The sequence below is a fragment of the Leptodactylus fuscus genome, chromosome 7 (assembly GCF_031893055.1).
Source record: "Leptodactylus fuscus isolate aLepFus1 chromosome 7, aLepFus1.hap2, whole genome shotgun sequence".
Lineage (NCBI taxonomy): Eukaryota > Metazoa > Chordata > Amphibia > Anura > Leptodactylidae > Leptodactylus > Leptodactylus fuscus.
This window is the reverse complement of record NC_134271.1, coordinates 96,853,808-96,867,082: the sequence shown is the minus strand read 5'-3', so window position 1 is coordinate 96,867,082 and position 13,275 is coordinate 96,853,808. Positions and strand designations below refer to the sequence as shown.

Here is a 13,275-nt window from a genome sequence, read left to right as displayed (position 1 = left end):
CACGGAGCAGCAGGCATGTGCTTCCTCTCCTCCTGTGTTGTGTATATACACAGCAGCGTATATTCCAGGCAGGGTACAATGTTAAAGAGCCACCACTAGTCGCCCCCAGTGCTCCTCAGTCTCTGGGTCTTTTTGTCTCTGGTGCAGATTAAACGTCACGTCCGTACTTGAACTTGAATTTTATCCCATTGTACAGAGGCAGCCCCAGCCATAGAGAGACAGAGAGCTCCCAGAGAACCAGGACTCCGCCATCTTCACCATGAAATAGTCCTCCCCCCAGTGCCAGCCAAGTGGAGCAGTGCAAAGTGCTGGCCAGTCAATTGCAGGGCAGTGCCAGGCTGACTGCTAGCAGCAGACATTCACTCACTCTCTGGTGGCAGCAGGGTCAGCTCCCCCTCTGGCATTCTTTTTTTTTCTTTTGGGCAGTGATTATTATTTTATATTTTTTTATTTTATATTTTTGCATTCATCCATTTTTTTGCATTTCTATATTTTTTGCATTGATGGGAGAAGTGCCATTGGAGTGGGCACAGGCATTTGGTAACTTGGAGGAGAAGTGTTGCTGCTTCTTATCACAGAGGGGGCACCCAGGTCTCCTGCTCTGCTGAATTTTATTTTATTATTTTTTTTTTTTTAAAAAGAAGAAGAAGCTCCAGGAGGAGGAAGAAGGAGATCAGAGAGCAAAGGAGGAGGAGGAAGAAGAAGGAGAAGGTGCTGGGAGAGGAGGAAGGAGTCCCCCGGTTGTCTTGCAGATCTCCGGGCGATGCCACTGTAAATGCCACTGCAATGTCCCGTCGCAAGCAAGGGAACCCGCAGCACTTATTACAAAGGGAGATCATTACACGTAAGTGTCTGCATGGTCAGGGGGCGCAGCTCGGTGCTGACTACTGGCAGGCTGCAGGGGATCTTGGAGGAAAAGTTTTGCACAGGGGGGAGAGAGCTCGAAGTTGGGAAAGTTGCAGGAGGACGCATGTGATTCCTTGCTTCTGTTTGACACATTCCAGGAGCTCTCTCCATTCATTTTAGTCTCATTCCCTATCCCTTTCGCTTGTGATAGAAGAAGCTCCAGGGTATGCAGATCTGATACAACTTATTGGCCTTTGTCCCGATCAGGTTGCAAGGATCACTCTCTACAGTGCGATCACATGCGATGTAGCCTGCTTGCAGGGCATGGTGTGGCTTGTTGTGACCTGCACATCGTGTAGTCATTGCAGTCAGTAGTCAATAATTTTTATTGTATAGGATAGTAGTAGTATTATCTAGTAACTGGATTGCACAGATCTCATCATACAATGCACTCCAATACAATTTATGGCCAGTAGCTTGCAATGAATGACGTACTTAGCTCCAAAGGGTTTATTGTGACTTTTACTGTCACAACTGCATTGCATGTACCACTTTATACAATGCAATCCAAATGCTTATTATTATCATCAGTAGTGATCTAATATAGCACAGTACCAAGTGCAATATTGTGGGATATTTTCAGTGCCGCCTATGTTAGGACATGACATTGGCACAACGTGGTTTACTGTGGCATATATTATAATAACCACATTGCATATTATTATTTAGTATAGGGTATAGGGGTGCAGGATTGGAATAGGAGGCAATTTATATTGCTCTAGATCAAATTGCCAGACCATGCCATACTATATGCTCTCGTGCAATAGTTATTACTATAATCAGCAGTTATGAGAATATTAATATTATTCTTCATGTGCAAAAAGTTATAAGGCTCACCTTTCTAGACCACACTATACAGTGTCCACTGATGCAATTGCTATTATCTTAATAAGAAGTTATGAGAATATTAATATTATTCTTCCTATGCAAAAAGTTGTCAGGATCAGATTGCACAGATCACTTCATACAATGCAGTTGCTCAATATTATTATTATCCGTGCAATGAGTATTAGAACATTGCACGGCACTGAGAGGCTGTAGACATGAATGTGCAGTAAAAAGTTGGAGGGGTAAAGGGGGGGATCATGGGGAGGTAGGACCTGGGCAGGACAGGCTGGGGGGAAAGCTAATGACAAACACATGGTTATAACAGAATTACAACTGCCTGGTTGTAAAATGGAAATGCAACCAAACTGGCAGCAGAGTCTGGGGAGGGAGAGGGGGGAGAGAAAGGAGGGGGTACTGGATCAATTTATTAGGAGGGGAGGGAGACTGCATGCTGGAGATGGGACAGAGATCTCTCTCCCGTGGAACTGGCACCCACATGTCCTGGGTTGCCTCCATGTGGGTGCTGCAGACATGGCAAAATAATGTCCCTGGGCAGGAGAGGGTAATGGGCCCATGTCAGGAATGCAGGTAAAGGAGTGTCAGCTCTTGTGTTTCCTTTAAGCTCTTAAAAGTTTAGTCCGTGTATTAAAGGCCTCATACAACTCATGTGTGTGGTAACTCTTCTACAAAGGGCGTAAGACACATGTAATAGTCAAAATTGGCGCACTTGTAAATATACGTGATGTCGCTTTGTCAGCTATGAATCGCATGAGCTATTGCAAGCCTAGCTGTAGTAAGAATATACATTCTTTAAGAAAATATTCATGTCCACCATAGGTGTGCCTGTCACCTGTAACAATATCATGACAGAAAAATGCAGGGTGACGTATAGCCAAGTCAGTCTTGGCACCAGGGAGCTTGCAATCTAATTGTCACAGGAGGTAAAATACCTAGTGTAATATATGTCAATAACACGGAGCCTGTCAGGGATACTGACAGCACCTATGGCCCATTATAACTTTATATGGCACTGTACAGGTTTATTGTTATTTCTGTGGTGTATTTGGTCATTTTTCATAGAAAGATAGAATAATATACGCCACCTGAGATGTATTTACCTCATGAAATTGTCATATGCCAGTGTAGGGCAGTATATGTATGTGACACAATAGTTACATACATTTAGCTTGGCTTTTTGCTATATAGCCAGGCGTTGAGATTTCATATTTCTATGTACATGCTGCGTCCATTAACACATCAGAAATGGCTGTTTGTAGTGAATAAAGTAAGTGGGAGGCTGGTTATTGGGTCATGTTCATATATGGATGACGGTCATACATAGGAATGTGTTCATACATGGGGTACATGGGGACACGACTATGTTCACTGATAGGACTCTTGGAGACATCATTTTTTATTGTGGTCATACATGTTGTGAGGATCACGTTCATACGTAGGGTCAGGACAGTGTTCATATAGAGGGACATCACTGTGTTCATACATGGGGCACACGGGGACAGGGTAGGTTCATATAGGGGGATAACACTTTGTTTATACATGATGAACTTGCGCGTATTCATACATGTGCCAATACACAGGAGTTTATCTTTATACATGTGGATGGTTACACATGTGCTAATACGCAGGAGTGTTTCCATATAAGTGGATAGAACTGTATTTATACCTGAGATATTTGAAGTCAGGACTGTGTTCATACCTGGGGTACATGGAGACAAAATTGTGTTCCTACATGTGCACAGGAATGCATTTGTATGTGGACACGTGGTTGTCCCTATATTGTCATACATAGGGATAAGATTGTCTTCATACATGAGGTACATGGGTTCAGGAGTGTTTTCATATACAGGGTTAGGTTTATGTCCATACATGGTGTACATACTGACAGGACTGTGTTCTTACATGGGGTCAGGGTTGTGTTCATACATGGGCAACATGGGGACAGGGATCTCAAGGCTCTGAAGACAAGGAGGTGACTGGTGATGGTGAAGGGAGACAGGAGCCCAGGGCTCAGCTCATTTTCCCGCCCCCTGCTTAGGCTTCACAAGCGGCTGCATCGTCTCCCTTTTATCCCGGTCCTTCTACCCTTTAAAAAATAAAAGTATGAAGACTCCCATGGCCCCTACCCTCTCTTACACCCAGCCCTGAGGTGCCTGCTAAACGCCTGTGTCCAGGGGAACGAAGAGAGGGGAGAGCCGAATATTTATGGTAGATTTTAACAAATTTAAATAAATAAATATATATAGGGATATATAAGGGACTCTCTCCCCTCCCCTGGCTTGCAGGGGAGAGCTGCCTGCTCTGCTACCATCCTTTCCTTCTCTCTCTGTACCATAATTCTTCCCGTCGTATTTGGATTATTTTTTTATATTGCAATCTTTTATATATTTTTAGGGGAGAAAAAGCCGAGAGATGGGATTGTTGCTGTCAGAGGAGAAATTTCTGCTCTGTGGTGTATTTTGCACCTCGTGCACATGGTGTAGAGATCTGCTCAATTATTTTTGGGTGCAATATTTAGCGTTGCAGAGCAGGTGGTCCTTAAACTGTCAATTTGGTAATTTTTTTGTTTTTGCCAGTTTTTTTTTTGTAGCACCATATGCGATTTAAATTTGGGATCTCTGGATTATATCATAGATGGAACCTTTGAATACAGAGGCCTGTCTTTTTTATTACTATTATGGTTTTTGGGGTGAGGTAGGCATCAGTGGACCCCAAATTATATCTTGGATGCAGAAGGACATGAAGCAGGTAGGTATATTTTTGCTGTTTACACCCCCCTGATCTTAGGACTATTGATCAGTGATCCAGAAATGACATCATTGGAGGCATTTGAATATTCATGAAGTGCATTGGCAGCCGGTGTAACCCCTTCTTTGCCACAGTCATTCATGGTGCACCCTGTCACACTCTAGTGCATAAAGGTTAATGATTTCTGATCTCAGTTAAAGACAATGAATAATGCAAAATATTTTGAAAACCAGTAAAAATATTTGTTTCTGGATGTTCTTGAAATTCTCTTGTAGTGGTCTTGCAGTATCTGTTTGATGGACGTTATGATACTTGGCATATGAATCTCTTCCTAAGTTGATCTGCAAGCAAAGTGTAGTTTGCAATGCTGTGATGTAGAAGCATCAGTCTCTCACTGGCACTGTAGTTTAGTATAGACATGTGTGTTGATTTTTACAATGCTGCAATGCAAATTTGGAAATGGGAAAGTACAGTAGTTAACTAGGGTTAGGGTATCCCCCCTCCTCCCCCTCCAGGGATTAGCAAATTATGCAAATAAAATTTTTTTTACAATGGGAGTTGCATACCCTACGTGGAGTTGTAATTGAAAAGCGAACGTGTTAGGGTTTGTGATAGATTTGCAAGTTCCTGAGACACTTAAAGGGCCCTGCTACGATGGGTATAATGAGTTGTAGTATATTGATTATATACAGCGTACACTGCTGCCTGGCTTCCTTATTGTATTCTGCTGTGGATTAGCTTGACATCTCCTGAATAAACAAGACAGCATTACTTACTGGCTTGAGACCTGAAAACAAGTGATCCCAAGCAGCATGCGGCCCTACTGCTGCAGACCTAACTGGTTGAGCTACAAGTAATATATAACAGCCTGATATGCTGTAAGAAAAAAAAACTCTAGGGTTGAGCGAGGGAAAGCGTCCATGTTGGAGCATGAAAATACCTGCAGATGTGGTGGAGAGAGAGTAGTCAAACCAGTTTTTATTGTTTATTGTGTAAAAGCCCTCTGGTTTGTGTTATATAGGAATCTGGTGACTGGGACGAGCGAGCGTTCTGCATCAGATAGCTATCACCTTATAGGCTTGCAGTGAATTTGCACACAGAAAAAAAATAAAAAGATCTTCTACCTGCGTGCAGTGGGGATTGTGATTGTCGTTCTATTTAGTGGCAAACCACAGGGTGAATGGTGACCTATCTGTAATAATCGCTGAGGAGGGATTTTACTGATACTCAGGCCTACCGTCCTTGTCACTGCACTGGCTACAGATCGGCTGCTTTGAGAATATTACAATAATGAGAAAACTTTCGTACTTTACTTTACACACATGACATCGGAATAGTGCTGTTTATGTTTATGTGTATGGTGTATGTGTGTGTATCTGTATTCATTTATAAGTGCATACAGGTGCATATATTTGTGTATCATCCGCTTATATATTTATGTGCCTGTTTATATACATTCATTTCTATCCCTGTATACGTATGTATATGTTTATACGTGTGTGTTTATTTTAGTATCTATCATCTGTCCATCTATCTTTTTAGTCAACTACTTACTATATATCTGTCTATCATCTATCTATCTATCTATCTATCTATCTATCTATCTATCTATCATCTGTTTAGCTATCTACTATCTATCTATCTATCTATCTATCTATCTATCTATCTATCTATCTGTCTATCTAGCATCTGTTTAGATATCTACTATCTATCTATCTATCTATCTATCATCTATCTATCTATCTATCTATCTTTCTTTCTGTCTTTCTCTTTCTTTCTTTCTTTCTTTCTTTCTTTCTTTCTTTCTTTCTTTCTTATCTATCTCTGTAAATATATACCTATCTATGTATCATCTATCTATCTATCTATCTATCTATCTATCTATCTATCTATCTATCTATCTATCTATCTACCTGTCTATCCACCTCATATATATCTTCTGTCTATCTATGTATCTATGTGCATACTATTATATCTGATATCATTCTATTAAATCTGATTATTTCATCTGCACGTCGGATACAGCAGGCACATTAATGACTAGTGCCCGCTACCTGTGGATTACCTCTCGACAGCAATTAAAGTGCATCTTCCTCCTTTCATTTCTTCCCTCTTTATTTAATATATAAGCACACTTCAAGTGTTCTAGTGTATAAATTACATAATCTCAACCTTAAGATTTCATCAGTCGATGTCTGAAAAGACGGCAGATTTTCCCATGAGATGACAGGCGGCAGGCGTTTCACTATATGGTCTGCATCATGTCAAACTTGACTCATTTTATGTATTCATCATATATCCTTATAGTGAAGTCGTTTTGGGTAGCAAACAAACAAACAAACAAAAAAATAGCCTTGTGAAGTGGATTATAAAGGCCGCTAACCCCTTCATTGCCAACAGGTAGCGTAGCACAGGAAAATGATTGTGGTTGGGCGTCTCTTGCAGTGCAGGAAGGAACCTCACTTGTACGCACTAAATATCTATACACAGATTAAAATTTTACATGCGAGCGCTCTGGTCGCTTATACTTTGCAGATTCACTTTATGAGGCCTTCTGCAATTTTTTAGGCCGTACAAAAACATCCTGTGAAAGCCCAGATGTTGTTCTTTTTTTTTAATAGCTAATTTCTCTGTTTTCAACGTTTTTTTTAAATCAAATTACCCGTTTGCAAACAATTTATTCTTCTAAAAGGGTCACCACAAGGTTTGGCGCTATAGTGCATTTCTTACACTAGTCTTAGGTTTTGGTACAGTTTTTGAGACCTAACAAATCTGCCCTCATTTGCAGAACTTGTGTAAGCGGGCATTTGTGCGCAAGGTGTCGTCTTATTGTGTGATATAGATAGACTGAGGTCTTGAGGATAGCGATTAGGTTTCAATAGAGCCCAGGATATGTATAGTTTTAAAGGGCCAGCACTCGCATATGGGGTCCAGGTGCGCTGCATTACCAGTAACAATGTGCAGACTATAGTGTTGTTTTTGCAAATAGTTTTTAATTTTATTTTTTGCTAAATAAACTTTGCTTGACTACTTGCATTTATTTTGAAGCTACACATTTCAGCAGTGCCCTAAAGGCAGATAAGTGACAGACTCTGGCTACTAGGGGGAGCTCCGAGCCTGCAGGATTGTGAGCTGCTGGTTGCAATTCCTCCGTAGTATTTTAACTGTGAAATGTTGAAATCAACATACAAGTCTGTTTACTGCTGCAACATCTGAGGCACAAAGAGAACATTTATTTATGCAAATCCGACCTGTTCTTCTGATGCTTTTGTCCCTACCTTTAATAACTGCGTCCAGTCCACTCACTTCGCATGTCACAGACCTGCGGTGGGGGGGAAGGGGGGGTTGAAGTTTACAACTACATCTTAATTAGCCTATGGAAGATATTGTGTAAAGATTTCCAAAGTGATACATTTGAAGACAGAATTACATTTTTTGACATTTCAAATTTGTATTATTTTTGATTTTTGTTGGTTTTTGATTTTTTTTAACATTTCAAATTTTTTTTTTTAAATTAAGTTCACACCATTATAAAAGGTTGGGTGATATTTAAATGCATCTATTCTTTGTTTCCTTGAAGAAAATTTATGATAACCCATGGAAAACTTGTTGTCTAGTACCAGGCAACAAGATTCTATAGCCTACTCCTCCGAAACGTAGAAGCCGATGTCTTGTGCACTATTTCCTATAGGCAGATAACACTGTGCAACACTGTCCCATGCATGTAGGTTTCGTCTCAGCTTACATCTTTCAAGTCGTTGATTCACGTATTAGTTTTTAGGGTACATGGCATAAAAGGGAGACCTGGGGTGTTAAGTTTTTCAAGTGATGCAAGCTTTCTGCTAATCTGCAAACAAATAAATTAGGTCAGACAAAAGACCACTGCTGTCAGAGGAACCTTCAGTCTTAAATATGGGGTAGCAGCAACATATCTGATGTCTTGTACTTTACTGCTTATTTCAGTAGTGCACTCAAGAGATCTACAGACTGTCTTTTCACAATCCCTTAAAATTTCAGGGCTGGGGGGGACGGGGGTTTCCTTTTCGACACACAGTGAGAATATTGCATGTGGTAATTTAACTCATCACACTTAATTCCGTAGTGTATAGGATATATGGAGTAATTGCATAAAAAAATTAACTCCATCTTTCCACTGTGTTTTTGAAAAGCCTACCAGACCCTGAGCATGCTGCCCAGCCATGAAATAGTTAAATGAAAAAAGTTGCTCACTATTGCATCTTACTTTGTGTATTTCACATCAGCAGTCAGCAACGTGAAATGCTTCGAATTACATTTGGTGTATTAAAAAATAAATTTTTTTTTTCTTAAATTCCATTGAAAATTTGGATTTTCTACCGCTGTTTTAAGATAAAACAATAGAAAGAGATCACAGCTTTTTTTCCTAGTATTATTTTTTTTTCTTTTTTTTTTTTGTATTACAAGCGGAATCCAAGTGTCTTTCACAATTTGCATTATTCCCCCCCCTTCACTCCTGCATATTTATAGGTTCAATAAACGCTTTTCAATAAAGTATATTTATATTTTCAATAAACCGTAGATGTGTGTTACAGCAACTGGTCACAAACTGTGAAAGAGACAGAACCTTTTACAATATATCACACTAAATTACAGGCTCTCAACAACGGCTACTTATGCAGATGTTTTTTTCCCTGAAAAAATGCAAAAAAAAAAAAAAAAAAAAGAGAGAAATTGTAAAAGATATATTGATATAAAATAAAGGAATAAAAAAAGAAAAAAAATGCAAGAGCAGAAATTAAGACCGACAGATATAAAATTTAATGCCAGAATTATGACGCTGATTATTTCCTTCCATGCCCCGCTTATCTTGTCTATAGGAGTATAGTTTTGGGCCGATGCTAAAGTAGTGGAGATTAGGAGATAAAATTTAGTAAATGCAGAGGAATAAATAAATCTTTATATCGGCTGTGTTTAGACTTCAAATTTGACGCTATATGCTTCCGTTATCATTGTGAACAATTGTAAAAAAAAATATATATATATAACTATGTATATATAGTATTTTTGTGTTTTTTTTGGGTGCTCCATATTACAGTAAACCCTACCGTTACATGATAATATACATTGATAGTATTTACCCCATACTACTTTAAACAAAGCGTCTAATATTTCAACTATTCCGCTCTGGACTTGGATATCAGCTTGGCTCATATGACATTTTTGTTCTCAGGTATTTTAATTTGCATTTGTTATTTGGCTACTTCATGTTGTAACAGCTTGTACTGATTTTATTTTTTATATATATATATTTTTTAGGATTTGATTGTTGAATATTTTTAAAATTGTCATTTTCATCCAAACAGAATTCCTACAATTGTAGAAGAGAGTAAGAATAGTTATACTTGTGTGACTTAATATTACAGATTTATTCTATTTTTTAGACACTAATTGGTTAAGTGGCATACAGTCTTTTGCTCTGTGTAATCTGTGACAAGTCCTTCAAAGACTGAAGTGGTCAAGAATCTCATTTTTCAGGCAAAGCAGTGTAAAATGACGTCTTTTAACTATGTCGACTGGCTTCGTGATGTAGATTCTTGATTTTCTCAATATATTCTTAAGGATTCTTATGTATTGGTTAACTGTTTATGAGCATCTTGAGCATATAAAACCGCTTTACCTCAATGCACTTGGATTCTGCAGCATGTACAGTATCTTGGGAATATGATTGATCTATTATTAGAATACGTACAGGTGTAGGAGAGCTGAGTTTACCAGGTAGAGGAAAATTGAGGTTGTTATTTAACGCAGAGTTCTATCTATCTATCTATCTATCTATCTATCTATCTATCTATCTATCTATCTCCTATCTATCTATCTATCTATCTATCTATCTATCTATCTATCTATCTATCATCTATCTGTCTATCTATCTATCTATCTATCTATCTATCTATCTATCTATTTATCATCTATCTGTCTATCTATCTATCTATCTATCTATCTATCATCTATCTATCTCCTATCTATCTATCTATCTATCTATCTATCTATCTATCTATCTATGTTTCTATCTATCTATCTCTGTCTATATTACATAAGTCCAGATCTGTAGATGTTAAAGCACCTCAGTTAGACTTTTTCTTTGACATCCAGGTAGTAAGAATACATATCATTGAAAAGCAACCGAAACGTGAGACACCAGTAGAACATTTCTAGATACATTGCCTACCAGGCCCTGAGAACCTGTGCTATTATTTTAACACAGAGATAGGTAATAGGTTAACAGAGCAGTCCTAAGGATTTAAGTGACAAATTCAGCTCTGTATCTTTACAGATCCAGGAGGGGTCAAAGGAAATCTTTGTGGGTATGAAATAGAAAAATAAAATTGACTAATTCGAGCCATAATCTGTCAATTCAGCTACTAGGTTGTCCCAGAAATGCAATCTATCAGTAAGGTAACTAGTCTAGGTAAAGGGGTTGTATCCGTGCATTGGTTTAAGTCCATGACCGGACCGGCCGGCATGGTTAGTAGGGCTTGGCCAACTGTAACCGTAACCACGTGGATCAAACTACCTGGTTTGTAACTATTCAGATGATGAAAAACATGACAAATTAAGACTAAAGTGACTTTACAAGAGTCTTGGGCTTGAATATAAAAATAATTTGGGTTTCATGAGTACCCTACAATCTCGATATAAGTCATTGCTTCTCCGGCCTGCATCTGATAAATTACCCGTGTGGCTACTCATAGACATATAATGCAAGTTACTTCTTATAAACAGCTTTGTCGAATATGACGACGACATATCAAGATGTAGCAGAGCTGAGTGTACCGTTGTACTCATTAAGACTACATTGTTCGTGTAGTGCCTAGGTTTGAGTTATGATCATGCCGTAGGTTTGTACCCACGGTCCTATGTAAAAGGAACAAGCTGTGCCAAACATCAAACTCAGCCCTACTGTGATTCATTTAATAGGACTACACCTCTCCTCTAGCTCAGCCTGTTAGCAAAGTTTTTACATTGCCGTTAGACAATCAAAGCCATCATCTGATTGGTTGCCGAGATAACCGCTAGACATTTTGCCTGAACTTTTTCTCATTTTAAAAAGTTGCAGTTATGTCAGGATGGTGACATGACACTATGTTATCATCATAGATGTTTCCCGTATCTGTTTTTTGTTTTTGTATATGACCCCAAAAGGCATTTACCCTTGACTTTTTATTTAAGCAACTTCCAACTTGTTTTCCTTCAGTTCAGCTGCCTGCTAACCAATATGGCTGCCGTTACGGCCCTCCAAGATTTATTAGACTCCAATGCAGTTATTGTAGTCGCTGTCTTAGGCTGTACTAGGCTTCATGAGCCTGGAAATACTGAGTGACCAGATAATACCAAGGTGCAGGCGATGCCTTTGTGTGATGCTAATGAGCCCATAAAGTCATGTTATATGATATGATATATGATGATATATTAAAGACATGTTATATGATGTTCACTGTATCCGCCATGATCCAAATATTCAAACACCATGGTAACCAGACTTGTGAAGCGCCTTGTCTGCCTTGTGTAAAAATGTGACATATATTAGGAACACGGGAGACACCAGGAATCCGTATTTTACATTTTTTGACAGTTTTGTGAAGAACATGCTCGGTAAAAGTAACCTACAGAACAGGGTAAACAAAACCTTATTTCCGGGATTTTTTTTTTTTTTTTTTGTGGTGTAGCTCCGTCCTGCCGATTATCACTAGCAGCTGGTTAGGCATCCTGTCAAAAAAATTCATTTAATTTTCCTAATATAAGCCTCCTCAGCCTTCGCGGTAATATTTGTTTAGACTAAAAGAGTGAGGACATTTCATGCAAACGTCGTGTTCTCACTTGAATTGCCTAAAAATTAAAGAAAAAAAATCATCTGCCACAGTTTCGACTTTCCCTTGCAATTAATTACAACCCTGAGTAATCTCGCAAGTGATAAACAGGCTGTTTGTTGTCTGGTACAATACAAGTTACATTTTGGAGAGGATGCGTCTTTGCTTGACATCATAACGGCCGACGCAGTGGAATTGCAAAATATTTTTGGCATATTTTAAAATTAAAATTCTATACTTTTATTTTCCTTTTATTTCTTTCTTCTTGAATACAGTGAGGCATGTTTAATGTAAATAATCCATCCTAAAAATGAGGGGATACAGGATCTCAAGTGATATGTACTACCAAGGACATCTTGTGTGTCTTATAACGGTGAGAATGGCTGGGTGGGGGGGACGTTACAGGAATCACCTGCTATTAGGAGGCATCTATCTGTTTTTAGGCTTGTTTATGCCGTAGATAGCTCTAACACAAATGTCCTCAGGCACTCTTTATGGGGAAAAAAGGTTGTCTGTAAGAATGGATCAGTATATGGACAAGTTCAATTATCCCCTGGTAGGTTAACACTCAGGTATCTGAGACGCTGAGGCTCGACGTGGCTCCTCAAAGGTTGACTGAAGCCATCAAGAATCTGCAAATATAAGGTGTCTCCATTTAAGAATATATACTTGGCTGCTATTAGGGTTGTCATCCAGCTTTCCCAAACTCCTAAATGGCAAATTTTCCTAGGATTGTAGGGGTAGATAGCTGTGTCTCTGTTGGCATACTGCTTGACACCAAGCTTTCCCAGAAATAGCTAAGGCTCTGTTCACATCTGTGTTGTGGCTTCCTATTATGATGAAAGTGGCACGGTGCTTTCGTCTAATATATATATATATATATATATATATATATATATATATATATATATATATATATATATATAAA

The 13,275-nt window shown here is 38.8% G+C and overlaps 1 protein-coding gene across 3 annotated transcripts in view; it reads left to right on the top strand.

The window, feature by feature from the left end:
• Positions 1–221: 221 nt before the first annotated feature.
• BCL11B (BCL11 transcription factor B) overlaps positions 222–13,275 on the top strand; it is a 74,163-nt gene continuing 61,109 nt past the window's right edge. For 2 of the 3 annotated variants that reach the window (XM_075282576.1, XM_075282575.1), the window contains exon 1: positions 222–844. In XM_075282576.1, the coding sequence (XP_075138677.1) occupies positions 787–844 (58 nt within the window). In that variant the 5' untranslated portion in view covers positions 222–786. Of the gene's footprint in view, positions 845–4,451; positions 4,501–13,275 lie in introns of those variants that run through there. The other variant, XM_075282577.1, reaches the window with a different exon arrangement.